This window comes from Neocloeon triangulifer, unplaced genomic scaffold, assembly GCF_031216515.1.
Source record: "Neocloeon triangulifer isolate White Clay Creek 2 clone unplaced genomic scaffold, ASM3121651v1 ptg000015l, whole genome shotgun sequence".
In the NCBI taxonomy this organism is placed as follows: Eukaryota; Metazoa; Arthropoda; class Insecta; order Ephemeroptera; family Baetidae; genus Neocloeon; species Neocloeon triangulifer.
The window spans coordinates 5002502-5028417 of record NW_026775557.1 but is presented as its reverse complement, the minus strand read 5'-3'; the positions used below and the strand labels follow the sequence as shown (position 1 = coordinate 5028417).

The window sequence follows — 25916 nt, the reverse complement described above, 5'->3', positions numbered from 1 at the left end:
TCTTGCGTGGTCGTTGGAAAAAGTTTAATTTCCAGTTTTTTCCAAGTCAATGGATATTTTGCAGTTATATTGATCCAGTGCCTTTCTCATCAGTTCCACTGAAGATTCCGGACTACCATTACTCTTAATACGTCTTTGGTCTGTGTGAATTTTGACTGCAAAAGTCCCTACATTAGCTTCTTGCGTGGTTGTAGGAAAAAGTTGAATTTCGAGTTTTTGTACCAAGTCAATATATAGTTTGCATTTATATTGATCCAGTGCCTTACTCATCAGTTCCACTGAAGATTCCGGACTACCATTACTCTTAATACGTCTTTGGTCTGTGTGAATTTTGACTGCAAAAGTCCCTACATTAGCTTCTTGCGTGGTTGTAGGAAAAAGTTGAATTTCGAGTTTTTGTACCAAGTCAATATATAGTTTGCATTTATATTGATCCAGTGCCTTACTCATCAGTTCCACTGAAGATTCCGGACTACCATTACTCTTAATACGTCTTTGGTCTGTGTGAATTTTGACTGCAAAAGTCCCTACATTAGCTTCTTGCGTGGTCGTTGGAAAAAGTTCAAATTCCAGTTTTTTCCAAGTCAATGGATATTTTGCAGTTATATTGATCCAGTGCCTTTCTCATCAGTTCCACTGAAGATTCCGGACTACCATTACTCTTAATGCGTCTTTGGTCTGTGTGAATTTTGACTGCAAAAGTCCCTACATTAGCTTCTTGCGTGGTTGTAGGAAAAAGTTGAATTTCGAGTTTTTGTACCAAGTCAATATATAGTTTGCAGTTATATTGATCCAGTGCCTTTCTTATCAGTTCCACTGAAGATTCCGGACTACCATTACTCTTAATACGTCTTTGGTCTGTGTGAATTTTGACTGCAAAAGTCCCTACATTAGCTTCTTGCGTGGTTGTAGGAAAAAGTTGAATTTCGAGTTTTTGTACCAAGTCAATATATAGTTTGCATTTATATTGATCCAGTGCCTTTCTCATCAGTTCCACTGAAGATTCCGGACTACCATTACTCTTAATACGTCTTTGGTCTGTGTGAATTTTGACTGCAAAAGTCCCTACATTAGCTTCTTGCGTGGTTGTAGGAAAAAGTTGAATTTCGAGTTTTTGTACCAAGTCAATATATAGTTTGCAGTTATATTGATCCAGTGCCTTACTCATCAGTTCCACTGAAGATTCCGGACTACCATTACTCTTAATACGTCTTTGGTCTGTGTGAATTTTGACTGCAATAGTCCCTACATTAGCTTCTTGCGTGGTTGTAGGAAATAGTTGAATTTCGAGTTTTTGTTCCAAGTCAATATATAGTTTGCATTTATATTGATCCAGTGCCTTTCTCATCAGTTCCACTGAAGATTACGGACTACCATTACTCTTAATACGTCTTTGGTCTGTGTGAATTTTGACTGCGAAGGTCCCTACATTAGCTTCTTGCGTGGTCGTTGGAAAAAGTTCAATTTTGAGTTTTTTCCAAGTCAATGGATATTTTGCAGTTATATTGATCCAGGGCCTTTCTCATCAGTTCCACTGAAGATTCCGGACTACCATTACTCTTAATGCGTCTTTGGTCTGTGTGAATTTTGACTGCAAAAGTCCCTACATTAGCTTCTTGCGTGGTTGTAGGAAAAAGTTGAATTTCGAGTTTTTGTACCAAGTCAATATATAGTTTGCAGTTATATTGATCCAGTGCCTTTCTCATCAGTTCCACTGAAGATTCCGGACTACCATTACTCTTAATACGTCTTTGGTCTGTGTGAATTTTGACTGCAAAAGTCCCTACATTAGCTTCTTGCGTGGTTGTAGGAAAAAGTTGAATTTCGAGTTTTTGTACCAAGTCAATATATAGTTTGCAGTTATATTGATCCAGTGCCTTTCTCATCAGTTCCACTGAAGATTCCGGACTACCATTACTCTTAATACGTCTTTGGTCTGTGTGAATTTTGACTGCAAAAGTCCCTACATTAGCTCCTTGCGTGGTTGTAGGAAAAAGTTGAATTTCGAGTTTTTGTGCCAAGTCAATATATAGTTTGCAGTTATATTGATCCAGTGCCTTTCTCATCAGTTCCACTGAAGATTCCGGACTACCATTACTCTTAATACGTCTTTGGTCTGTGTGAATTTTGACTGCAAAAGTCCCTACATTAGCTTCTTGCGTGGTTGTAGGAAAAAGTTGAATTTCGAGTTTTTGTACCAAGTCAATATATAGTTTGCATTTATATTGATCCAGTGCCTTACTCATCAGTTCCACTGAAGATTCCGGACTACCATTACTCTTAATACGTCTTTGGTCTGTGTGAATTTTGACTGCAAAAGTCCCTACATTAGCTTCTTGCGTGGTTGTAGGAAACAGTTGAATTTCGAGTTTTTGTGCCAAGTCAATATATAGTTTGCAGTTATATTGATCCAGTGCCTTTCTCATCAGTTCCACTGAAGATTCCGGACTACCATTACTCTTAATACGTCTTTGGTCTGTGTGAATTTTGACTGCAAAAGTCCCTACATTAGCTTCTTGCGTGGTCGTTGGAAAAAGTTTAATTTCCAGTTTTTTCCAAGTCAATGGATATTTTGCAGTTATATTGATCCAGTGCCTTTCTCATCAGTTCCACTGAAGATTCCGGACTACCATTACTCTTAATACGTCTTTGGTCTGTGTGAATTTTGACTGCAAAAGTCCCTACATTAGCTTCTTGCGTGGTTGTAGGAAAAAGTTGAATTTCGAGTTTTTGTACCAAGTCAATATATAGTTTGCATTTATATTGATCCAGTGCCTTACTCATCAGTTCCACTGAAGATTCCGGACTACCATTACTCTTAATACGTCTTTGGTCTGTGTGAATTTTGACTGCAAAAGTCCCTACATTAGCTTCTTGCGTGGTTGTAGGAAAAAGTTGAATTTCGAGTTTTTGTACCAAGTCAATATATAGTTTGCATTTATATTGATCCAGTGCCTTACTCATCAGTTCCACTGAAGATTCCGGACTACCATTACTCTTAATACGTCTTTGGTCTGTGTGAATTTTGACTGCAAAAGTCCCTACATTAGCTTCTTGCGTGGTCGTTGGAAAAAGTTCAAATTCCAGTTTTTTCCAAGTCAATGGATATTTTGCAGTTATATTGATCCAGTGCCTTTCTCATCAGTTCCACTGAAGATTCCGGACTACCATTACTCTTAATGCGTCTTTGGTCTGTGTGAATTTTGACTGCAAAAGTCCCTACATTAGCTTCTTGCGTGGTTGTAGGAAAAAGTTGAATTTCGAGTTTTTGTACCAAGTCAATATATAGTTTGCAGTTATATTGATCCAGTGCCTTTCTTATCAGTTCCACTGAAGATTCCGGACTACCATTACTCTTAATACGTCTTTGGTCTGTGTGAATTTTGACTGCAAAAGTCCCTACATTAGCTTCTTGCGTGGTTGTAGGAAAAAGTTGAATTTCGAGTTTTTGTACCAAGTCAATATATAGTTTGCATTTATATTGATCCAGTGCCTTTCTCATCAGTTCCACTGAAGATTCCGGACTACCATTACTCTTAATACGTCTTTGGTCTGTGTGAATTTTGACTGCAAAAGTCCCTACATTAGCTTCTTGCGTGGTTGTAGGAAAAAGTTGAATTTCGAGTTTTTGTACCAAGTCAATATATAGTTTGCAGTTATATTGATCCAGTGCCTTACTCATCAGTTCCACTGAAGATTCCGGACTACCATTACTCTTAATACGTCTTTGGTCTGTGTGAATTTTGACTGCAATAGTCCCTACATTAGCTTCTTGCGTGGTTGTAGGAAATAGTTGAATTTCGAGTTTTTGTTCCAAGTCAATATATAGTTTGCATTTATATTGATCCAGTGCCTTTCTCATCAGTTCCACTGAAGATTACGGACTACCATTACTCTTAATACGTCTTTGGTCTGTGTGAATTTTGACTGCGAAGGTCCCTACATTAGCTTCTTGCGTGGTCGTTGGAAAAAGTTCAATTTTGAGTTTTTTCCAAGTCAATGGATATTTTGCAGTTATATTGATCCAGGGCCTTTCTCAGCATTTCCTGAGATGATTCGTGACTACCATTACCTGTAATGCATATTTGGTCTGTGTATATTTTGATCGCTAAGGTTCCTATTATTACGTGGGTGTAATGCATATTATTTGTTCCATTTTTTTTTTTAACTTTCTTTTACTTCCAATTTGAGAAACTTCAGCAATATTTATAATATTTTTATATGAATTTTATTTGAAACCATATAATTTAAAATGGTTTGAAGGTTTATTTCTGGGTTATTATAAAACGACGTTACTTTCAAATTTCTCAGTGACAATGTGTTTTTCAAGAAATAAAACAGGACAAGCTGTGAACGTGTGTTACCGACGAGGAGCAAATTTAAATTACATGGTGCGACAAAAAAACCACTAGATGATTTTCGTAGCTTAAGGCTCATTTCATTAACTGTGCACACACAGCGGGAGCCTTAATAATGGCCTTTGTGTCCGCGTGTGCAATATAACGACGTGGAGACCACACGCGTGAATTTCGGGGTGGCGCGCACCAGCCTTCTGGACAGGTGATCTCGATTTTTCTTTTTTAAAGAAATTAGTTAGTTCGCGAAAAAAAAATAAAAATAAAAAAAAGACTGCTCTTCACAATAATTAATTTTTTTAGTCTTATTGTTCCTTCAATTTTAATTTTCAAAACTTTAATTATATGTTATATTTAGTTCCATTATTTATTTTGACATTCCAGCGTATTCTTTGTACTAACGAGCGCAGCAATCAGGTTTGACGACACCTCGAGTTACTTATGAACTCCAGTGCAGACCAATCAAAACACGTCAATAATTCAATATCTTCCTCTCCAATCGCACTTCTTGGCTCTCCGGCTATATAATAATAAAGCGCATTTCTTGCACCTGATGCTGCTAGGTAATGATTGCACTTAATTCTGCGAGCAGCCATTAACACTGTTGCTCTGACCGCTTCTTGGAGCAACACCTGAAGCCTTTGCGGATTGTGAAGGAAAATAAATCGAAGCCATCCATCGTTCATACCGAGAAACACGTCATCTTCATTACTCTGGAGTTCACGAGTTGCTTTTTATGGCGCAGAGATTGGTCGCGATACGATCAGCAGTAGCATCATCCAGCGCCAGGATAACCCTTTGCAATATACGCGTGAAAAAGAGCGTAAGTTGAGAGTGCTCAATTCAGATCCTTCTTAACTACGGTCTTATTGTCTTAATCAATGAAAATAAAAATATTTTGGTTTTTATTTTTATAAAAATTCAAGGATTTAAATTGAAATTAAATTTTTTCATACTTGAATATTCCTTTTAGATATACAGGCAGCACTACTCAAACAGTTTAGTGGAAATTGAATTAAACACGAATTTTTGTATGTAATAATTATTTTGGAATTTTTTAAAATTTTCAAAAATTTAGATTATAAATCTTTTTAATTCACAATCGTTGTACAATTTTATTTGAAGTAAGGCCAGGGTAAAACAGGAGGCCTTGAATCGCATTTATTCTTTTCCTACGGACAGAAAACACATAGACGCTCCTGCGCCAGCAGAAATGATTAGTTTTCGTTTCGACCAGCATCGCATCCAAGGAACATTATTTAAAAATAATGCCACCGAAGGAGGTACCACTTCGTTCACTACTGGCTCTGTATCTCTCTGCGGCAGACGAGCTGTGTGCTCCTTTTTATGTGTTATCAATGATCTCCAATATACAAAGTGCTCCTCCAGGTAATGAATTGGAAATTACTTTTGACCATCATCACACACACATCAGAGGCCCCGAGAGCGTGTTCGCTACTGCTGCATCATCGATTTTTCGGTTGTTGTTTTATCTGCTGCCGGCTGCCTACATTAGTGATTGACAAAATATAAATTGGAAATTATCTGGTGGCGTGTTGAATTTACTTAGACGGTGTCTGTCGACGGCGTCAGTAGGATTGGCGAAAGAAATCGCAATTTGATCGTAACACTTTTGGGATGATTAGCTTTGATCTGGTGATTAATTTTGATTTATGCAAATGAAACCGGAACTCTAAGAATTGAAAATAGAAAATAGATTTCAAAGAAAGCATAGTTCATTTAATGCGATTTTTAATTCAGAGGGGCAGTTTAGTTCTTATAAATAAGAAAGTTATATTCAGAAGGAATTAAAACAGATTTTTTGCAACAAATGAAATTAATAGAATCCAGCGACATTGGCATTGCAGCAATAAAATGCTACAATAAAAATTTCCAATTTTTCCTTGCCGGTCTGTTGCAACTGTATAAGCCTCTTAAGAGCTCTGAAGGCAGACGGGCTGGATTATTTAAGGGCATAATCGACCTTCGCTCATGAAATCCGCAATAAACTGCACGTAAATCACGACCCTGATTAACATTCATTTACAACTTTGTGTCTGAAATTCCTCAAGCAAAAGTATACAGGCAACGAGAGCACTTTCAGTTTTCACAATTTTTTTTGAGGATCTCCATATATCAGCTTCTGTTTTTAATTTGCTACATTTGTGCACTTGGAATGAAAATTTTCTCTATGTTTGGAGCAGACGATCGAATTCGTGGAATCGCTTTCCCACCGCGAAACGCACGCCGATGATGAATTTGCCTCGCAGCAGGTCACACACATACAATGTGATACGTTTTGTGCCGAGCAGCAACCATAAAAGGTCACACACAAGCGCACAAAAAGTGTCTGTGTGTTTATAGAAAAGGAAAAAAAACCGAAAGTAGTCACGAATTACAAATTAAAAAAGACAAACGCCACACGGTAGGGATCCTCTTTCTATTCGGAGCGCACACAATCACGCCGAGATACTAATTAGTTGTGCGACTATTTATTGGAGTCGTAAAATTTAATTTGTTGAGAAATCCTCCCTATTTATTGAAATAAATCTGATACACGTCAAATTAAAAATCCGTCCGTTATCTTTATGTTTGGCTCTTCTCGTATCTTTTTAAGCGTGGTGAATAAAGAAGGAAAACTGCATATTAAATTGCACCGAACACGAATTCCCTGAATAAATTTGATTCAATGGGAACGGCACATTTTTCCTGTATAATTTAGTTAATCACAGAAAAAAAAATCGTGCGCCCTGCTGATGCATTACCAGTGTTTTCAGCCCCGGCAGGCATAATTAGGTAATTATTCATTTACCCTCTTTTGATTTTACCTGATTCACCGGCAAATTGGACGAAATTGTCGCGCTTTCCTTGTTTTATTCATCATCCCACTTCCTCTCTCGTCGGTCCCATCCCTGATTTGAGATAATTGCGCAGTTGACCTGAAAAGATAAAAAAAAGCCAGCGGAGAGGAAAAGGTTTCGGAGAAAAAGTGCATCTTTTAGAAAAGATGAAAGAAATTAATGCGGGTAGCGGAGAGAGGGATTAAATTAAATGTGCGTTAAATTGCGTGGAAGTTGAATTAATTTGTCCCACGATTGTGCGTGCACCATAAAGAAGCGATATTGTTAATAAATAAGAGAATTACTTGGTCTCCGCCAAGGGATTAGCGCTGCACTGCTTCTTCTTTCGTTTGAATTATGTATATTATCTCGTGATAACCCTTTGAATGCACTCTCAAGGTCTGCTCTTTTTTACCACAACGCTTACTTTTTCCCATCGATCGCCGACAAAGTTTTATATTCTCGGGAATGCGCCGCAGAGATATTATTATAAACTGACAGTTTTTGGCTCCTGGAATTTTCCTTTCACGCGATCACACCGCATAATGTGTGCCCTAGCGCGAAACAATGGCGATTCAAAATCAATATGGTGTTTTTTTATTAGCTTCTGCGGAATTTTTTGGCATGCCTCAAAAGCGTCACGCACACGCTACCGGCCTTACGAATGTTTGCATTAGAAATCTGCTGCGGACCCTCAGGGTTGAACAACTGCTTTCCTTCTGTACAATTCTGTATAGGAGGGAATCTGTCCGGAATCTGCTACTCGATGGAAATCTCTTAATTTAATCCAATGCCCTTGTTTGAAGATTTTGCTTTCAGGGCATACAAGCAATTGCTAAAATGCAAATTTTAAGCAAAGTCAAGGGAAATGAGAAAAGATGGAAGATTAACGTCTTAGTTTAAGAGAGCCCATTTGTATGAATTTCCCGAACAGCTTTTTTTAATATAGTGCGTTTTATGTTGAAAAATATTAAATCATGATTTTAGTTACGATGAAATACAGGCATTCTTGATTCATAATTTTTATATAGATCCAACTCTCTTCTACTTATATTGAAAAAATCATTATTGTCCTCAAGCAAACTTGTTAAATTTCTAATATTTCGTATACTTGTTAAGTAATCAAGGCAATGGATAAAAATGTTTAATAAATTTTAGCACTCTTACCGGCATCGCAGAAATTGCCGGCATACATATTATGAGAGAAATAAAAATTATAAAATAATAATATAATTTTAATATTTAAAAATTATGCAAAATTGTAAAATGATTTTTAATTTCCCACAAATGCAACGTTTAGAATGATTAAAAATAAAGTTTATAAACATGTTAACAAAAAATCTCTACCCAAGTAATAATAATTTAGTAAAAGAAAACAAATTGATTTACAAAAGGAGAAAGGAGAGGAAACTTGGATTACAAAAAAATTATCAATTAAATGAAGGTGGTACTCTTTACATTAACAGTAAAACAGTATTTAACAATCAGTTAGTTAATTTCTAAATTAGTAACGTTTTAATAAATAACTGGAATTGTAAAGAAATTCAAGGGGATCAAAGAAATTTTGTAATAAATTCATCCTGCCGATTTGAAACTATAGTTGCATGAAAGTTGAAAATTGTCCAGCCGCCTTCGGAGTGGGACAGGCAAAGTAGTTTGCAGTGGTGTGTGGATTTTATCAGATTTATTCGCGTGTCGTGGAAGAGGCGTGTAATAGAGCGCAGACCGCTCGGACGTGAATTGTGCGCATAAAGCATTTTCGCATAGAGGCCGCGCAGCGAAATAATAAAGCTTGTCCCTCTCACACATTGAGCCAAAGTTATGGGCAATTCTGCTGCCAGGCGAACATGCACCGCTGCAACCAACGGGGATAATGCAGCTCAGTCATTTTTATTTAATATCACACAAGAAGCCTCTCATGAGAAAATCACGCTTGCCGCCGATTTATGCGTTATCCAGTTCAGTATTTCACGTTATTAGCATCATCATCAGCAGCACCGGCGCGATTTATGGACGCACTAATGAAATGCAACACGGTGCTGCATCCTCCACACGAATTCATACACAATTTAATGTTTAATGTGAGTGCATCTTCCTTTAGTCTCGCAACCCTGCTGCAGGCGAAAATTATTGCCCAGTGTTCAAGTCTCCGCCGCGTGTGCGTGTGTGTGGGATGATTATTTATTGTCTATTTTATTCCTACGTAAAGCAATTATTGTCCACTCCGCCACAATAAGATTTACAAATGAAATATTATGTGAATCGTTTTTTAAAATTAAATGAAATTTGAATTTTTTTGCGCTTAGCAGATGTCAAAACCAAATTATGTATGTGAAGTTTCCCATTAAAAGTCTCTAGAAATGATGTGTATATGAATGTATCCCTTAACTATAATAATGGCGATGTTAAATTTCAATGTAAATTGTCAACCTCGCAGGCCTGATAACAATTCAAATTAATATAACAAAAAAAATTATTTAACAATAATAGCTTACTTCTTTTTTTACAATTAGCTTGATGTAATCCAAGGGTTCATTTTATGTTAACGTTGAGAATAAGCAGGAAATAATTTTTGTCTGAGGAGTTTAGCGGTCTGTAAATATTGCGACAATTGTAAAAATGTATCTCTGTTATAGCGAAAGAAATATACAGAGAAAAATTCAAATCAAGATAGCCTAAAATTCACGGTGTTTTCAAATTATTCAAACCAAAGCTAGTCACCAAAATTTAAATATTTAGGAATTCTTTTAACTTTCAAATTGTTCATGCGAATTTTAATATTACTATCAGGGGAAAAATCTTTGAAAAATTAATGAGTGCAGTACATGTTATTTGGTTAGGCAATTCCATGAATCAATTCAATTCACAGGAAAAAGTGATAATAAATCTGACACATTAAATTTTATTTCTTCTTTTGATCTTACTTTTCTCTCTTTGAAATTTTGTGTCTTATGAATTTTGAAATTGGCTTGTTCTAGGTGCTCGGCATGGGCGGTCCAGCCAGTAGCTCACAAGTTAGTTGGGGAGTGAAAATAGGCCCGGTAAGTTATGGCTGAAAAAGCAAAGGCTTGTCAGAATGGGAGGCACGCCTCTTTAATTAATGGCGATCGGTGTGCTGTGGCCGGCCGAGATCTAATGAGCAGATGGATCGGTTTGCAATCAAGCCTTTTTAATAACGTGGCCCACGACGCGCCGAAAGTAATTCTCGCGGCAGGGCCCACGAGGGAGCACAAGTTTATCGCGCTGCGGAATCGCCAATGCCATTGTTCTCGGCTGAATTTCATTACCTGTGTTTGGCGCACACGGTGATCTACCTTGCGCTTCGATTGGGGGCTAATTTATTTCTAGAAGCCGAACGCGTCGCCCACGCCGACCGAATATTATCACCGTTCATTACGAGACGGTGCCCAAAACGGCCTCATTAGCGTCCGAAAAGGCGGAAAAGGAGAGCGCGGACCCATAAAAAGTTGACGTGTATTAAACGAATGCCATTCACAGACGCGTCTCTCTTATTGGACAGCAAAGAATAAAGTTTCCAGAACGCACTTCCAACCAATTTTTAGACGAAAAATCCCAAGGTGAAGTTCAAGGGAAAAATATCATGAATAGTATTTTAAATTATTTTCAAAATTTTCAGAATAGAACTGTTTTCTCAATAATAATTAATTTTATTTCAACTTGAATGTGTATTTTTCTCATATTATTGACTGAAAAAATTTCCCTGTAAAATCATGCGAATTTTATTGATATCGCTCATTAATTCAATCTGACTGAAATAAGCAGGGTGTATAAATTCTTTATATTGAAAGAAAAAACGCAAGAAAGGCTTCCTCTCAGTTTTATTGTTTTTGAGGCGGTAGTGCGTGCAAAGCGCTGCCCATTTATGGGACTTTAATATTATATAGATATAAAATGCTTCAGGCCAAATCTCATGATGTTTATTCAATGGCGAGAGAACTACTGGTTCCTCCAAGAATACATTCACATTTCTTTTCGAATTCCAAATTCATGCTTATTATCACTTATTATTCAACTTTGAACTAATTAAAATAATTTCGGCTAATATTAATTCAGAAATTTTTCCATTATGTAACCATCATAAAAGTATATTATTGTTTGATTATTACATAAGTATGCCCAAAAACACAAAATCAAAAATAATATATTATCTTTATGCGAATTTATTTCATAGAAATTAATTTTATGTTTCAATGTCAAATTATTGCAATGGAATTTAACCATTGGTTAACAGCCAGTCAAACTTGTAACACTTAGGTTATTGCTAGATGGTTATTAAAAATCACTTCAAGAGAACAGAAGTAAAAGCAGGGAAAATCAAATTAAAAAAAAACTAATTTTCGTCAACAAACTTTTTAGTTAAGTAGTTCAAATATTAATTGTAATAATAAAAAATAAAGAACCACTTTTATTAAAATTTATGGAATTAAAAATAAATTTAAATTAGAAACTAAAATTAACTTAGAAAGCTTAGAAAGTAAATTAAAAATAAATTTAAAGTACTGATATTTTAAAGAAAAATATTTTTGTTTACGTTATTATTATTATTTTTTTTAACTTTTTGGCACTTTAAACATACATTAAACAACCGTTCCTTTTCAGCATAAAAATTAAATAAAACTAATGTGTTATTATGGAAGTGAAGAGTTCCGGCTTTTTCCTCGTCGTAAAATTGTTTATATTCAAATCCAATTGAGCCGTTTAATTTTGCAACTAGGAAAAAGCCCGACCTCTTCACTTCCAAGACCATCTCCTCAAGTGTCAATTTCTTCAAACAAATTCGTAATTATTATTATTTTTTTTTTGTATAATAAGATTGTCCTGATCCATCGGCGACCCACATCTCTCACTCACAATCAGAATGAAAGTCTGGCGCCTCCGATCGATTCACCTGCGGCTGATTTGAATGGATGTTTTTCGGCGAGCTCCATTTATCACGCATGTGCCACCACAATCTCGCGATTAGATCTGCTAATTTGAATATTTTATTAATCGGCACCGAATTCAAAACGGGCCGAAAAGTCGAGCAAAAGGAAACATCGGCATTATTGATGATTGCGCCGCGTCATGTATTGGGTTTCCAATCCTCTGCAGTGTCTTTAATAACAATATTCTCTCCCATACTTCTTGAGTTACATTAAGTGACTAAGCAAGTTGGAAATTAGCTTGCTTGCTTATAATATATAAAAGCGTGCTGCTGCTGCTGTGTTTATGATGGGCGCTGCTGTTGTGTATTATTTTTATTGATAGAACCAGTCCGACGCAAACAACTCATCCTCTCCTCTGTTTAATCTCGGACCGTCATGCACGAGAGATGAAAATTACCGACCGCCAACCTCAACCTCACAAATAATTTCCACCCGAATGAATTACATTTTTGACGGACGAAATAATTAAATAGACTGAGAGAAAATATATACATATATTTCATGTTATGAAATTTTGAGAAATTTATATAATAAAATTTCTTCCAAGTCACGAATTGCAGACTGAAGTGAAAAGGCAAACACTTGAGCACCTGCACCGACGCGCCGCTCTCGCCGCAAACAACCTCTTTCGGTCCAAGTGCGGTGCACGCGGCTTGAATAAATAAATTGGCACCTCTTCAACTTGCTCGCTGCCTCAGGTGCGCGATTACACACACGACGAGCTTAATGACGCGACCGCAATATTCTCGGACAGCTGCAGCCTCCTTCTTAATTAAGAGCCAATCGTGGGCCCTAATTACAATCAACTCAATGCTGCTTTTAGCAGGCCAAATCAGGCTTAATTTTAAGCTGAATTCAAATAAATTGAATCTATCGAGTGTCATATAAAAATGAATTTATTTATTTAAAATAATATAAATGAGATAAAAAGTAAAAATCGTCATCTGACGTTTTAAGAATAAAATTTTTCCTTTTCAAGAATTGTCTGGTTCTTTTGTGAAAGTTTCTGTATATCCCAATTATTAAAATTTTGTGATGTTTTTTTTTTGTTCCTCAAAATGAACTAATTTCAAAACTGATTCGCTAAAAAATAATGTTAGTCGATACTGAAAATAAAAGTACGTTGTATGGTCAAATACTTTGAATTGATAATTGAGATTTGCTAAGGAATTCATTCAAATTTTTCTTCAGCTTACTTCATTGTTCTTCGAAGTACATATAAAATAATATTTCAAGTCTAAATCTTCTACGCGGAGCTAATTTGAAACCCATTATCTGAGCAGCGGCCGCAGCAAAACACGTACAGATGTGCTCACTGCATGAAATATGGCGTACCAGCAGCAGCGGCACTGTGCACGCAGCGAGTGCATAAATCTTCAAATATGCTCTCGTGTGGTGCATGTACACGTGAAATACAGTACAGTGGTGTGTTTTTGCAGCTGGACGAGCGACGGAGAGGCAAAAAGAATGGCGAGGCGCTGCGAGAGACTCGCCTTAATTACCAGTTATGATGGTGCCCAATGAGTTATGGAGCCGATGTCATTATCCAGTGCACTCGGGGGCCATTCAATCTTATAAATGACTGTGAAAGTGTTTTGAAAATATTCATAATCGCGAGAGGGATTGAAAAGTGTTCAAATAATATTACCAAACAAAGAACACTCCAATTAATTAATTTTTGATTGGAAAAAAGTATTAAAAATATTTATTATGATCCTTTAAAATTTAGTTTTGTAGTAGAATTTTACGATCGAGGGTTGATTCATGATGCTAATTTGAATTTATGAAACAATATAAACAACTCACAATACCCATTGAGGGAAAACCGACTTTAAATGTTGAAGATTAACTTTAATTTTTTGTTAAAAAACTGGAAAAATCTAAAAACAAATGAATAATTTTAATTCTTTAATACACCACTACTCATGATATATTTAATATTTTTATTCAATTTTGCAATTTTATTTTTCAAATCACTTTGATTTTGTAGCAAAGTTTTTTTCTTAATATATATTTTATCAAATGTAAAACCTGTTTTAATATAAATTATATAATCTCTCCTGAAAAATACAAAGTTCTTAATGTTGCACAGTTGCAGTTAAGTACAAAATTTTGAACCATTTTATCCCAAATGTATTTGCATCTTAAATTAAGTATTTATCATCAACAAGAAACTCCCTAAATTACGAAGAGCCCCTGAGCCCTCGGAGGTGCATTTGCAGGGTGCTGCATGCGTCTTGGTGCACCGGTTGTTACAATTGCATTATTTCAGGTATATTAGCTCACTACTTACATTCTAGCCGCGTCGTAAATTAGCCGTAAATAAATCTGAAGGGGAGTAATGTATGGCATTTGCAGTGGATTAAATATGCACCGCGCGCGCACTTAAGGGCAATATCGTTGCGAGCGATCTCTCAATTGGCGCGCATTAATACATCACACACGCGCGCGCTCAACCTTTGTATGAAAAATCTTGCTTTCATAAGGCACATCCAGCGGCGGCGATTTATCTCTCGGCTGCAGCAGAAATTATTAAATTAAGCAAGCGTTCTAAGCCGCGAGAGATGTTATCGCCCCGACTGCCTTGCAATATTATAAATAACCCGCGCAGGGCTGGATGGGAGATGCAATTTGTATTTGACGCTGCAGGGTGGCGCTTCGGCTGCTCCGGCAAACGCAATCGGAGCGTTTGATCAGCGCAAAGCCGGTGCAAGTCGCGAATAGCTGCATTATTTATTGCTTTAAGGCCATCTGATGTTGGAGGCTGCAACGCGATATGGACAATGAATGACTTTAAATATCCAAGATCAGATGCATTTATGAATAATGAGCAGTATTAACTTATTTTTAAAAAATATAACAATAAAAATAAATATTAAAACTTGTCACTTTTAAATTAACATTGTCTACTAAATTAATGGTTTTTGTAATTTATTTTGTGCTTCTAGCTACTAGAAAAGTATAAGTATTTTGTAGTAAAAAAGAGAAAAAATTTAATTAAATTTTATAATAATTTGAGAAAAATTTGAATTAAGTAAAATTTATGCGTCTTAATTTTGTTAAAAAACCAAAATGATAGAACCAGGGGAAATATTGTATGATTTTCTATTTTATTTCGTTAAAAATTACAACAATTAATGAATTTGATTAAAATCTATTCCCTGTTTAAGAACGGTCTCTCAGGTAAATTCCTAATTCAATTTTCAGAGACCTACAGCATATCATTATAAGTTTAGAAAAGTATCCAGGAGCACCAATTAAGAATCTAAAATGATAAAAGGTGGTCGTAAACCCGCCGCAAGAGGACCCAAATTTTGCTGCCTGTTTTCGGCGATCGATTATTTATGTGCGGCGTGATGGACGCCGCTGTTGATTTTAACACTTTGAATATTAATACGTGCAATTAATTTTTATGTGCTTGCGTGCTCTGTCTCTCCGGCCGCTCGGTCGCCCAGCCGTCCTCATTAATAAAAGGCAAAACAAACCGGCCGCCTTGTTTTCAGCTCATTTTCAGAGGAAAAATAAAAAATAACGCACAGCAGTCGGTGGCAGCGCCGCAAGAGCAAGAGAGAAAAGGAGCCGCGCGCTCTTGTAAAATAGTTTAGTGCCGCCGTCTATGGAAATAATAAATATACAAAAACACAATGTTGCTCGATCATAACTTGCCGGTTTCATTCAAAATGATGTATCGTGCCGAGGCAAAGCTGCTTTCAGCACACGCATGATCTATTTAATTTTGCACGTTATAAAAATTGGATTAACCTCGTGAGAAAATGTGTGATCTTGTAGAAATTTTTCATGGTTGATTTTTTATAGGAAATTAATGGGTTACCAATTTTTTTGAAAACGAAACAAAATAATCCCAAAGTTTCAAACCATATTTTTTAAATCAATTGATCAAATTTTATTTGTATTAAACTGACTGTAATTGTAAGATCCTCAATAATATTAAAAAATTCCTTAAAATTGATCATAAATGGTGAAAATCTGTTTCTTGCCAACGTTGAAGCAATTTAGCAAAATTCAGGCTGCCGTTGAAATTTCCAATCGATTTCCCAAACAGGAAAGGTGGACACAGGAAGTTGAATGCGAGCGAGCGACCGTTCTGAAAATTCAGGAGTTTTGCTTCGTGCGTCAAACTTCCTGCTAGTGACGGCAGAAATGATTTTGCAATCCACGGTCATTTTCCTTTCCATCTCGATAGTGAACCTTTTCGATGAATCTTTTATGTACGAAAATAAAGCTGTTTTATATTTGAATGCTTGTTAGAGGCTCCAAAATTAATACTCAGTATTTTTGATCGTAACTAATTAACTAAATGAAAATGGATTTTATAAGTGAAAATTAAAAATTAGGATTTTTCTTACAACCATGCTGATCGAGAACAAGCTTTTCTTTTTCAATATTATACAAAAAAAATTCCAAGAAATTCAACTTTGCATTTTTTTCTCTCTAATGAGGGATTTTCCAGTTGTTTAATTAAGTCAATTATGTGTTAAGTGAGATGGAGAGGCAAAGGCATTAATAGAATTGCATGAGATTGTTTTGAATATCCATGAAACATTGACACAGCATCAATAGTGAATATAAAAATTAAAAAAATTCCAGTTCTGCACGTTCGCTGGCTGTACGTCCTTGGTCTAAATCACTGATAGAGAACGGGCTGTTGTAAACAGTTCGAATTTCCACATCTCCTGAACAATTCAGGGAATGGAAGGCACCGGAAGTGCTACGACATATAAATAGAGAACGATCCAGCATAATATATGCTGATCTATAGAATCATCGATCGAACAACTGGAGCTCTTAATCAGATAATTATGCATAAGCGAATTGTGTTGCTATTGCTGGCACTGATCGTGCAGGTGAACAAGAAAACTAATTTTAATTAAGTATTTTATATAATGACTAAAAACAGGCTGCAATTGGCGCTAGTGTGAATAATGATGTCTACCTGCGCGTCAAACCAAATGAGCGCACCCTCCCTAAAACCAACGAGCAGCTCAGCGCATCTCAGTGGACAAAACTGACCGAAGCTAATCGACCCAAGGCTGACAACCCCAAAGCGAACCCAATCGTCCAACGTACGTCTGATCATTTATGATCTATATTCTAACTTTTTGCATTTTCAAGATTATTCAAAATGGAAAAATAAAATTAATAGAAATTATCTTTATTATTGGTATGCTTTTCTTTAAAAAAACTAAAAGTTGTGATTCTTTTCTTTTTGTCGTATTAAAAATCATACAAAATTTTAGCTTATGTATAAAGTTTATAAAAAATTCAGCAAAGGTCGCGGGTACGACGACTTATATCAGTAAGCAAATCGTCGGCGGTTCGTTGGCCTCCTCAGGCCAATTCCCGTGGCAAGCTCTACTCTACATAGACAACGCCTGGCTGTGCGGCGGCTCCCTTATCCTTTCGCAATGGGTTCTCACGGCTGCCCACTGCACTGGGTCCGTTTCCAGCCACCACTGAGTTATCCGTTCAAATTTTTACTATTTTGATATCCAGGAACTCCTACCGAGTTTATCTGGGCACTATTAGCCAGAGCTCTCTTACTAACGGATACGTCTTGCTCACCTCGACGCTTAGTTACAGGCATGAAAAATACGATGACACCAACCTTAACAATGACGTCACCCTTATTAAGTTACCATCTGTCGTGAGCTTTACCTGTGAAGCTTCAAATAAAATGTATTTATTTTTTTAATTTTTACCCATTGACAATTCTTAGCGAACATCTCGCCGGTGAAGTTGCCGTCTTTGTATGATGCCACAAAAAACCTGGAAGGTACCCTGGCCACCGTCAGCGGCTTTGGCAGGACCTCGGACTGTAAAAAAGTTGCAGAGTATGTGACATTCTCATGTAGCTCGTTTTTAAAGCTTCTTCTTCGAGCCGTGACCTCAAGTATACACAAGTCACGGTCATCAGCTACCAGTCTTGCGCCTCTTACTATGGCTCCTCGGTCGTTGTCGCATCAACCATATGCACCAAACAAATTGATACATCCACCTGCCAGGTACATCATTTAAATTGTTTCAACCTTTTCATATAAAAGTTTAATTTTGTATAACAGGGAGACAGTGGCGGACCTCTAGTGTACAAAGACTCCAATAATTTATGGGTGCAGATCGGCGTGGTTTCGTTTGGCTCTTCAAGCGGATGTTTAGCTGGTCCATCAGGTTTTGCCAGGGTTACTTCTTTCCTCGGGTGGATGTCAGATAAAATCGGACAAGGTCTGTGATTAAATTTTAGTTTCATTTATAGAAAAATTATAAAATGTACAAAAAAAAATAGATTTGACGGGTACGACAAGTGGAGGTGGAGGGTCATCAACTGCAGATCCAACGTCCTCCGTCTCCAGTGAGACACCACCGGGCGATTCTAGTAGCAGCACTAGCGAAATGTCTACGGATACTCAAACGACGTCTACAAGTTCCGCAATAACCACAACAACTCGAACACCAAAAACTACAACAACTCGCACTCCTAAGACGACAACAACTCGTACTCCAAAGACGACAACAACGCGTACTCCAAAAACAACAACTACCAAAACTCCTAAAACCACGACTTTGAAGAAGAAAAATTAGCTTTTGCCTAAAAAGACAGTCTTTCTCCCTTTTTTGACTTCATTCTCAGCAGAATTTTTATCTTTGGTTTTGGTTCCTGTTTTTTAAAGTATGCAATAAAGAAAATTAAAAAAAGTAATATTTATTTTGTTTTTCTGTCTCTTACTGTTAGCACAAATGTGTGAAAAATAATTTGTTTTTATTGCTCTTTTTTTGGATACAATTGGATACAATATTCGCTGTGATGTGTGGAGCTTATTTACTAGATTTGGGTAATTTAAAGAGATATTATTATTTAAAAAAGTTTAATACACCACCTAAAAAAAAATTCCCCCCAGCCTACCGAAAACAGCAAAATGTCCAGCCTGAAAAATAAATACATCATCAATCTTCATTTTTCTTGATTACCAACTGCAGTGGCGTTTTTTGATTAAAATATATAACTGAAGACTGCTATTTTATCGAAAAGATTAAGTTGTATTTTAATAATAATATTAAAAAAAAAATTTAGAACAAAACTTCAGAATTCAGGTTGAGGAGACGTTCATGAGATAAGTAAACTTTTTATGTTTATTGTTTAAAAAGAAAATTATTTTGCGTGGTAAAAGGAGATAATATATATTTAGGACATAGCATTTGTTTTGCGAAGAAGTAGGGATATCGCAACAAACAGTGACTGCACTTTTGCTGTGAAAATATGAATTTATAAATTATATAAAAATTTGTCGCTTTTGACACGTTCCTTGACTGTCATTGGCTTACTAAATCACTGACGCAGAACAGGAAACGGAAAGCACCGGAAGTGCTGCATCGCATATATTAGAAGAATAGAGACTGATTCTGCAGCAGTCGTTTGTCGACTGAAGAACCATCCGTCAAAATTCTAATTGCAAAACTCCCTAAAATATGGGGAAGGGAATTGTGCTGCTGCTGGCACTGGTCGTGCAAGTGAAGATGAAAACTTATTCAGCTTTATTCTCTAATAAATAAAAAGGTCGTATTGGGTGCTCTTGGGAATGGCGATGTCTACATACGCGTCAAATCCAAGGAGCGGACTCTGCCCAGGATCTACGAGAAGCTCAGCGCCTCTCAGTGGACAAAACTGATCAACACCAACCAACCCTCAGCTGACAACCCCAATGCAAACCCAATTATCCAACGTACGTTTCAGATCATTTATGATTTTTTTTTAAATTTTAGCATTTTCTGCTCTGAATTTTTAGATTTCTTAATAATCCCAGCGGATTTTATTTATTGTTAGAGTACATTTTGCATAAAAACATTAATGTTTAATTTTTCTCTCGAATTGCAGCAGCCCACCTTCATTGAAATATACTTTTTAATATTCCTTATTATAAGAAATGGAATTAAAAATTTTAATTAGGCATGGACTATAACAGCGATTTTTTTTTATTATTTGATAAAAACTCTTGGCTATTCATGTAAATAAAATTGATTGAAAAATCAGCAAATGTCGCGGGAACTGCGTCTGCCTTCAGCAAACAAGCGGGCGGCTCGTTGGCTTCCTTGGGCCAATTCCCGTGGCAAGCTCTAATCTACATAGACAGCGCAGTGCTGTGCGGCGGCTCCCTTATCCTTTCGCAATGGGTTCTCACAGCTGCTCATTGCACCGGGTCAGTTAAAAACCAACCACTTCACCCCAATTAACGAAAAAATTTTATTTCCATTATCAGGCGCTCCTATGACGTTATCCTTGGCACCATTAGCCAAAGCTTGCTCACTCCAGGCTACCTTCGGTTTACATCAACAGTCAATTACACGCACGAACAGTACAATGACACCAACCTCAACAATGACATTGCCCTTATAAAGTTGCCATCTTCTGTGAGCTTTACTGGTGAGCTACAGGGCAATGAATAAAGAAATGTAACTGAACCTCAATGTTTACAGCAAGTGTCTCGCCAGTGAAGCTGCCGTCCTTGTATGATGCCACTAAAAACCTTACAGGTACCCTGGCCACTGTCAGCGGCTTCGTCTGTATGTTTAAAGATTCAACTTGTGACTCTTTTATAAGTAACTCGTATCCAAAGCCTCTTCTTCGAGTCGTGACCTCAAATATACACAAGTCACGGTTATCAGCTATCAGTCTTGCGCCTCTTACTTCGGCTCCTCATTCGTTGCATCGTCTATTATTTGCTCCAAACAAATAGATACCTCCATCTGTCAGGTGCGGTCACTTGATTTGTCTCAAACTAATTGTAATTTGTTAACCAATTCGTAAACAGGGTGACATTGGTGGACCACTGGTGTACATAGACTCTAACAAAACGTGGGTGCAGATCGGCGTGATTTCGTTCGGTTCGTCCAGCGGATGTATTGCAGGCTTCACGAGGGTCTCCTCTTTCCTAGGCTGGATGTCGGGAAAAATCGGACAAGGTTCATATTAAAGACAATAATTGTTATTTATTACGCTCGCTCCTATATATAATTCCAACTATTCAGATTTGTCGGGAACAACTACAATAAATGGAGGGATTTCGCCCACCTCAACCCTTGTGGCTACCTCGTCCTCAGCCAGTTCCGCTAATACGCCAACAATTGCCTCAACGGAGGATTCTAGCAGCACCAGTCAGACTTTATCGGTAACTCGCATACCGACAACTACAAAGACTAGTACTTCAAAGACGACGACAGCAACAAAAAGCACCCAAAAGCCGACGACAACAACAAAAACAACTACTCAAAAACCGACTACAACAGCAAAAACAAGTACCCAAAAGATAACAACAACCTTGAAGACTGCTACTAGAAAGACCACCAATCGTTTGGCTCAAAATCCTCAAAAGTAGACATTTTCGGTTTCTCTCTTTATATAATATCACTTTCCGATTAAAAAATAACCGTTTCTTGCATTTCTTCTGTACTCGCGCAAAGATTCTCGTCTTTGAGGTGAATAATCGTTACATTGGTATCTTTCTCGAGAATCCCTTAATTGCGAAAATCGTATTAGGAGAAGTCCATTTACTATAAGATGGATGTTTTAATTCCTTATACGTAATTTCATTGCAGCGTAAATTAATATTTGAATACTTTTGGATACTGGAATATGGAAGATTGATTTAAATTTTCTTTTTAAACATATTATGCTGGCAAATGGATTATTTTTCAAATCATGTGCTAAATCTATAAAAAAATGTTTCATAAATTGGAACCTTGACTTTAAGTACGTTCGAAAGGCCAGTAATAATAAGTCATAATCATAATAATATATAATATAAACAAAATATTGTGATACTCACAATCATTGCAGATCTTTAATATTATGTTGCTTAATTAATTTTTTAAAGAAATCCAATTTTTTAGTTACATCTTTTAATTGTAAGAAGCAAAAATCAATCACCATTTTAATATAGAATATAATATAGATGCGGAGACTTCTTTTGTTTGGCTTCGTAAATAGGATAAAAATGGTTTAGAATTGTTCCAAATTCATCAGTTTCCAATTCATTGTGATTATTGCACCGCTCTTGTTTTCCATTCGCTGATGGGAGCAGGAGCCCAGACAGCCGTGTGTTTTGCTGTGTGCTGCAGGGGAGAACAGAAGAAGAGAGCACTGGGTGTGTGCTGCATTCGAAGACATTTATTATTATTAAAAGATAACTACTACAAGATTGAAAATACGATACGGCGCGCGCATTAAAAGGAGCAAAAGAAAGCCATTACTCTAGCCCGAGAGCAGAAAAAAAACACACTCATGCGGGCTTCTTGTATGCAAGGAGTTTTCCACCGTTGGATTATGAACGATATATTTCTTTGAGAGCGATATGGCTTGAGAGGTGCTGTTGTTGGCCGGCAGCAATCGGCTTTGAATTCTCATTACAATTATCGTTATTATAACTAGCTCTACTTGAATTATTGAAAATAATTAATTTTGTATATACGTGCTATGGAAATTAATTTGAAAAAGAAAGAGAACCCACACACTCACATGCCTATGTTTAGAATTCGTTTCTTATTCTCCCGACGAATTAATGGATGAGAGCTGAGATTGCCGCCGAAATTAAGTAATGAATCACTCGTCGCGAGAGAGAGACCAGTGCCATTAAAGAAAGGCTGCTGCCGATTCTCATTTCAAGATTTATTATTCACTTGTCACGGGTCAAAATATTGTTATATAACCTCAGGGGTCTAAACGCTCTAATTTAAATAACAAATGAGCTGGGAAAGTTTTAAAATTAAAATTATTGGCCATTTTTCAAATAAAATATCCACTTTCTAATATTTCCCAGATTTTATATAAATTAAATTATTATTCAGTTTTATATTTATTAATAACGGTTGCTTGAAACTACTTTAATTAATAAAATAATCATCGTTCTAATGCCGAGTTTTGCTTTTAATCGCAAAGCGGCTTTTCCTTATTTTCTTGGACCGATTCCAAGCGGACAAACTCCACGGCTGACATGTCGCTGGCTGCTGATGAGACAAATAATATACCTGCACACCGAAGGAATTTCTTAAAGTGCATTTTTATTCGGTTTGCCTGCAGAGTGATATATGAGAGGCATTTTGAGCCGGCGGAAAATGTCTGCAAGGAAAATCGTGGCTCATTAGGGTGCGAAAATTACACTTGAGACAACCAGTTGGAGAGACAAAGAGAGTTTTGCTCAACACGGAGCATGTTCAAGTGAGAGCAAGGGACGAAAAGAAGAGAAACACAATGAGAGGAGCAGGTTTATAGAACACACCCAGCGTCAATTTCGTTTTAATTGGGCACGAGAGTTAAAAATTTAGGTCTTAATCAGACGATCGGCGATTGTCTTTTTTAGAGATGCAATGTAGTAGGAATTAGCCGAAAGGAAATTTTTTCACATTTATAAAAGAAGAGAGGGGTTGCTAATGAAAATTTAAATTGATCTCAAGTTTTTTTGAGTTTGTAATGTGAGTCGACGATCTTTAAATAGTTTCAATAAATCTAAATATTTTTGCTCTCAAAAGGAAATTAAATAGGGTGAAACTTAGATCATTATATGCCCTCAACTGCTTTTTTTTTTTGTAAATTTACTTCCAAATATTTTGTTGGCAATTAATATCTGAAATTAAAATTAATTAAAAAAATCATTAAAATCAATCGTCAAAATAAAATGTTTTTGTGGCAAAATTTTTCAACTAAGGTACCAAAAGTTTGGGATAAAGAATTGAGCATTTATCAAATTATAATTATGAAATATTCAACCAGATCCGTGACTGCTGGAAGTCGGTGTGGTATTTTTATGATTGGAGGTTACGTGCAGTGCACATGCCCATATAGGATATAATTTCGTGACAAATGCTGCCGTTGGATGGAATAAACGGCAGTAGCGTTTATGTGTATAAAAATAAAAGAGAGCAAACACCAGTAGCCTCCACACGAAAGCTCGCGGGGTTTTATTCCAAGTCGGCGGCGCAATTTTCACTCCCCTCGATAAAAAGAAGCTCCTTTTGATGAAAAATAAGAGAGAGCCACACCGTGCTTTGTATAACGTGTGGGTAATAACAGTCGTAATCACGGAGAGGAGCCGCGCGTTTTCGAAACTGGCTCGCGGCCACAGGCTACTGTTATTAAATGCGATCTGCATATTCAATCGCTGTTGGTGCTTTTGGTTATGGCCGAAATTTTTATCTGTGTAGCAATTTGGCGGAAAAACAATTTGCACAAAAATTTTCAGCTTTAAATGTTTACCTTCGTTCAATTGATCAACATAACTATTGCTATAAAAATGAAATTTCAAACCAAAGAAAATGGAATGGAGTTCTTAATTAAATCAATTTATGTTTAATAGACTCGAGTTCAATTTTTTTTAGTACTTCTTGCAGTGAGGTTATGCAACCTGCAACTCTCGGATGACAAATTGGTTGCCACTTTATTCTACACACTTTCATGGAAACCAAGTATTATCATTTAAACTTAACGACTTGAGTTTTCAATTTGAGGCCATTCTTTTAAACGACTTGGCTGGAATTATAAACATCTTTAATTGCAAAATCTCACTTAAGTCTGACTTGAATTTTCTGAACCACCATTACCAGCATTAATTAACACAGCGTTAACGTTGCAGTTCCCAAGATGCAAATTAAAATTCAGAGCACAAAAGCGTGTGATGTCTTAATAAGCAACGCAATCGACCCAATAAATTTCAAGAGCAATTAAGATAAATTGCACAAAAGCAGCAGCATTTAAATTTTAAGGGCAAAGAGGTGCGGTTTTGCGTGGTAGAAATGTCCTGTTGGTTGATAAATAACATTAATGAGGCGCAATTGTAATTGTTGAAGAATATCTTTAAATTTTTTCATGTCTTAACAATTGATAACAAAAACTTCAACCTGTAAATAAAAGCTACTGTTAAGCATTTAATGAAAATAACTCAAACAAATTTGTTAAAAATGTATCGATTTTAAGATTCTGAAGGTTTACAGAAATTTATTTAGTTTTTATTTTAAACAATTTAATTTAATTATTTATTTTATAATAAATACTGCTGTATTAATAATACAAAACTCGAAAAAATTAATTTCAATAAAAATTTTAGGAAAAAAATGATATATTTTTTTTTATAGTAAAAATATTATTCAAATACTTAGTCAAGCAATTAACTGAAAAATTAGAATTTCAAATAAAAAGTACTAACACACTACGCGAATTTCATTCCGAATCAAACCGCTGTAATTGTGGCTAAAATTAATTAATATTAATGTTGGAAATCGGATTTAATTCAAATGTTTTCTAAAGGGTGCTGTTATCAAAATTTATTTTACGTAAATTACTTGATTTTGTCAAAAATTGGATAATGTTATGCAAATTTAAACCCTCTTAGTACTATAAAATGCTGGTCAATAATTGAAAATAAACCATTTTCCATCTATTAATCTTGGAACGATCAGAAGCGGCAAGTGTCGACCAGCCAGGGCAGCAATTAAAATTTAAGTGCCAATTAAGCTTTTCGTGGTCGCGAGATGCTCTAATTTTTATTATTCTCATCAAAAGGCAGCAGCTTCCAGATAGGAATCGTTATTCATGTAGCTAATTTTTATTTTCCAAAATAATTGGGATCTCAGGGCGGCCGCGACGCCGCGGAATAATAATTTATGCCCAAGTGAGACTTAAACGGCACTTTTTATTGCGCGCGCCTGAAAATTAGTGCGCGCCCGAAAGTGATTCTCACAATCAGCGCCAAAAAACCATAAGGAGAAGAAGAAAA

The 25916-nt window shown here is 36.3% G+C and overlaps 2 protein-coding genes across 3 annotated transcripts in view; both read left to right on the top strand.

The window, feature by feature from the left end:
- LOC132202581 (brachyurin-like) overlaps positions 1 to 18838 on the top strand; it is a 32164-nt gene extending 13326 nt beyond the window's left edge. The window contains exons 2-10 of one of the 2 annotated variants that reach the window (XM_059629571.1): positions 10174 to 10236; positions 16750 to 17006; positions 17060 to 17225; positions 17429 to 17597; positions 17656 to 17819; positions 17879 to 17977; positions 18028 to 18164; positions 18222 to 18381; positions 18443 to 18838. In XM_059629571.1, coding sequence (XP_059485554.1) covers positions 16908 to 17006; positions 17060 to 17225; positions 17429 to 17597; positions 17656 to 17819; positions 17879 to 17977; positions 18028 to 18164; positions 18222 to 18381; positions 18443 to 18738 — 1290 coding nt within the window. In that variant the 5' untranslated portion in view covers positions 10174 to 10236; positions 16750 to 16907 and the 3' untranslated portion in view covers positions 18739 to 18838. The remainder of the gene's footprint in view (positions 1 to 10173; positions 10237 to 16749; positions 17007 to 17059; positions 17226 to 17428; positions 17598 to 17655; positions 17820 to 17878; positions 17978 to 18027; positions 18165 to 18221; positions 18382 to 18442) is intronic. The other variant, XM_059629573.1, reaches the window with a different exon arrangement.
- Positions 18839 to 19567: 729 nt separating this feature from the next.
- LOC132202575 (chymotrypsin BI-like) lies at positions 19568 to 21839 on the top strand. The gene is made up of 8 exons (XM_059629561.1): positions 19568 to 19665; positions 19712 to 19877; positions 20186 to 20351; positions 20412 to 20575; positions 20629 to 20715; positions 20769 to 20905; positions 20964 to 21114; positions 21181 to 21839. Exons 1-8 carry the CDS (start codon positions 19624 to 19626, stop codon positions 21525 to 21527), a joined length of 1260 nt encoding a protein of 419 aa, XP_059485544.1. The 5' UTR covers positions 19568 to 19623; the 3' UTR covers positions 21528 to 21839.
- The last annotated feature ends 4077 nt before the right edge of the window (positions 21840 to 25916 follow it).

What these genes read in the sequence shown, in the direction of transcription:
- LOC132202575 (XM_059629561.1), top strand. Translation starts at nt 19,624, where the DNA reads ATGGGGAAGGGAATTGTGCTGCTGCTGGCACTGGTCGTGCAA. An exon ending in TGCAAACCCAATTATCCAAC is followed by an intron (nt 19,878 to 20,185) that starts GTACGTTTCAGA and finishes TTGAAAAATCAG; the next exon opens with CAAATGTCGCGGGAACTGCG. An exon ending in CACTGTCAGCGGCTTCGTCT is followed by an intron (nt 20,716 to 20,768) that starts GTATGTTTAAAG and finishes TCGTATCCAAAG; the next exon opens with CCTCTTCTTCGAGTCGTGAC.